General features: G+C 32.9%; 1 protein-coding gene across 2 annotated transcripts in view; it reads right to left on the bottom strand.

Moving 5' to 3' along the window:
• Positions 1-3,260, bottom strand: part of LOC127427811 (atlastin-2-like) — a 36,122-nt gene extending 32,862 nt beyond the window's left edge. For both annotated transcript variants that reach the window (XM_051675614.1, XM_051675615.1), the window contains exon 1: positions 3,151-3,260. In XM_051675614.1, the coding sequence (XP_051531574.1) occupies positions 3,151-3,226 (76 nt within the window). In that variant the 5' untranslated portion in view covers positions 3,227-3,260. The remainder of the gene's footprint in view (positions 1-3,150) is intronic.
• Positions 3,261-3,558: the final 298 nt, after the last annotated feature.

Raw genomic sequence — 3,558 nt, 5'->3', positions numbered from 1 at the left:
TAGATCTATAATAAACAAACACATGCATACACCACAAACACTCCTATAGATCTATAATACACATACACACATACACCACAAACACTCCTATAGATCTATAATACACATACACACATACAACACAAACACTCCTGTAGATCTATAATAAACAAACACGTACATAAAACACAAACACTCCTATAGATCTATAATAAACAAAACACACACATAAAACACAAACACTCCTATAGATCTATAATAAACAAACACGCACATAAAACACAAAACACACACATACAAACACTCCTACAGATCCATAATAAACAAACACACGCATACACCACAAACACTCCTATAGATCTATAATAAACATAAATACACACAAACAACACAAACACTCCTGTAGATCTATAATAAACAAACACGCACATAAAACACAAACACTCCTATAGATCTATAATAAACAAAACACACACATAAAACACAAACACTCCTATAGATCTATAATAAACAAAACACACATAAAACACAAACACTCCTATAGATCTATAATAAACAAAACACACATAAAACACAAACACTCCTATAGATCTATAATAAACAAACACGCACATAAAACACACACATACAAACACTCCTACAGATCCATAATAAACAAACACACGCATACACCACAAACACTCCTATAGATCTATTATAAACATAAACACACACATACAAACACTCCTATAGATCTATAATAAACAAACACATACGTACAACACAAACACTCCTATAGATCTATAATAAAACACACACATACAACACAAACACTCCTATAGATCTATAATAAACAAACACACATACAACACAAACACTCCTATAGAGCTATAATAAACAAAACACACACATACAACAAACACTCCTATAGATCTATAATAAACAAAACACACACATACAACACAAACATTCCTATTGATCTATAATAAACAAAACACACACATACAACAAACACTCCTATAGATCTATAATAAAACACACACATACAACACAAACACTCCTATAGATCTATAATAAAACACACACATACAACACAAATACTCCTATAGATCTATAATAAACAAACACACACATACAACACAAACACTCCTATAGATCTATAATAAACAAAACACACACATACAACAAACAATCCTATAGATCTATAATAAAACACACACATACAACACAAACACTCCTATAGATCTATAATAAACAAAACACACACATACAACAAACAATCCAATAGATCTATAATAAAACACACACATACAACACAAACACTCCTATAGATCTATAATACACATAAACACACACATACAACACAAACACTCCTATAGATCTATAATACACATACACACATACAACACAAACACTCCTATAGATCTATAATAAACAAAACACACACATACAACACAAACACTCCTATAGATCTATAATACACATAGACACACACATACAACACAAACACTCCTATAGATCTATAATACACATACACACATACAACACAAACACTCCTACAGATCTATAATAAACAAACACACACATACAACACAAACACTCCTATAGATCTATAATACACATACACACATACAACACAAACACTCCTATAGATCTATAATAAACAAACACACATACAACACAAACACTCCTATAGATCTATAATAAACAAAACACAAACATACAACACAAACACTACTATAGATCTATAATACACATAGACACACACATACAACACAAACACTCCTATAGATCTATAATACACATACACACATACAACACAAACACTCCTATAGATCTATAATAAACAAACACACACATACAACACAAACACTCCTATAGATCTATAATACACATACACACATACAACACAAACACTCCTATAGATCTATAATAAACAAAACACACACATACAACAAACAATCCTATAGATCTATAATAAAACACACACATACAACACAAACACTCCTATAGATCTATAATAAACAAAACACACACATACAACAAACAATCCTATAGATCTATAATAAAACACACACATACGACACAAACACTCCTATAGATCTATAATACACATACACACATACAACACAAACACTCCTATAGATCTATAATAAACAAACACACACAACACAAACACTCCTATAGATCTATAATACACATAGACACACACATACAACACAAACACTCCTATAGATCTATAATACACATACACACATACAACACAAACACTCCTATAGATCTATAATAAACAAAACACACACATACAACACAAACACTCCTATAGATCTATAATACACATACACACATACAACACAAACACTCCTATAGATCTATAATACACATACACACATACAACACAAACACTCCTATAGATCTATAATAAACAAACACACACATACAACACAAACACTCCTATAGATCTATAATACACATACACACATACAACACAAACACTCCTATAGATCTATAATAAACAAACACACACAACACAAACACTCCTATAGATCTATAATACACATAGACACACACATACAACACAAACACTCCTATAGATCTATAATACACATACACACATACAACACAAACACTCCTATAGATCTATAATAAACAAATACACACATACAACACAAACACTCCTATAGATCTATAATACACATAGACACACACATACAACACAAACACTCCTATAGATCTATAATACACATACACACATACAACACAAACACTCCTATAGATCTATAATAAACAAATACACACATACAACACAAACACTCCTATAGATCTATAATACACATAGACACACACATACAACACAAACACTCCTATAGATCTATAATACACATACACACATACAACACAAACACTCCTATAGATCTATAATAAACATAAATACACTGAAATAGAACTGTACTGAAATTAAAATGACCTGCAGCATGATTTATCTATCAGCCTGATTTCATTCACCGCTCTATCTATCAATAACCCAACGTCTCGATTCCGTGATGTTTATTTATTGATATGATCATGTGTTTATTTACACTATTGTTGTTCATTTTACCGCAGCACAATCACTGGCCTGCACGCGCCGCTGCCGTTAAACGCACGCTCTCCGTTCAAACAAACGCGTTGTTATTACCGTCGCGGTTTTACCTTCCGTGTATTCGGTGTTGGTGCAGTTCTGTCCGGTGTGATTCCGGTGCTTTAACCTGCTACTCTCCTCCGCCATCTTCACCCACGTTCAAAATAATAACACGCGCGTGACGTCACGATCGCCGCTACACTCTGTCGAGCGCGCTCCTTTATCCTCTCGCGGCGCGCTCCTGTCGCAGCCACGCGCGTTCATGCATTCAAGTTTCAAGTTCAAGTTTGATTGTCATTCCAGCCAATATACAAATATACAGTGGAACAACATGGCGATTTACCAGGTCTGCAGTGCACAATTACAAACAAAACAAAGCACACTCCATAAACAATAAACAATAAACAAGAGCTTAAGAAATAAACAATTTGAGCAGTTTGGAATAATGTACATATTTTGCTTTTCGGAAGAAAATTAGT

This window comes from Myxocyprinus asiaticus, chromosome 37, assembly GCF_019703515.2.
Source record: "Myxocyprinus asiaticus isolate MX2 ecotype Aquarium Trade chromosome 37, UBuf_Myxa_2, whole genome shotgun sequence".
NCBI lineage: Eukaryota > Metazoa > Chordata > Actinopteri > Cypriniformes > Catostomidae > Myxocyprinus > Myxocyprinus asiaticus.
The sequence above is the reverse complement of the archived record's forward strand: the minus strand, read 5'-3'. Positions and strand labels throughout refer to the sequence as shown.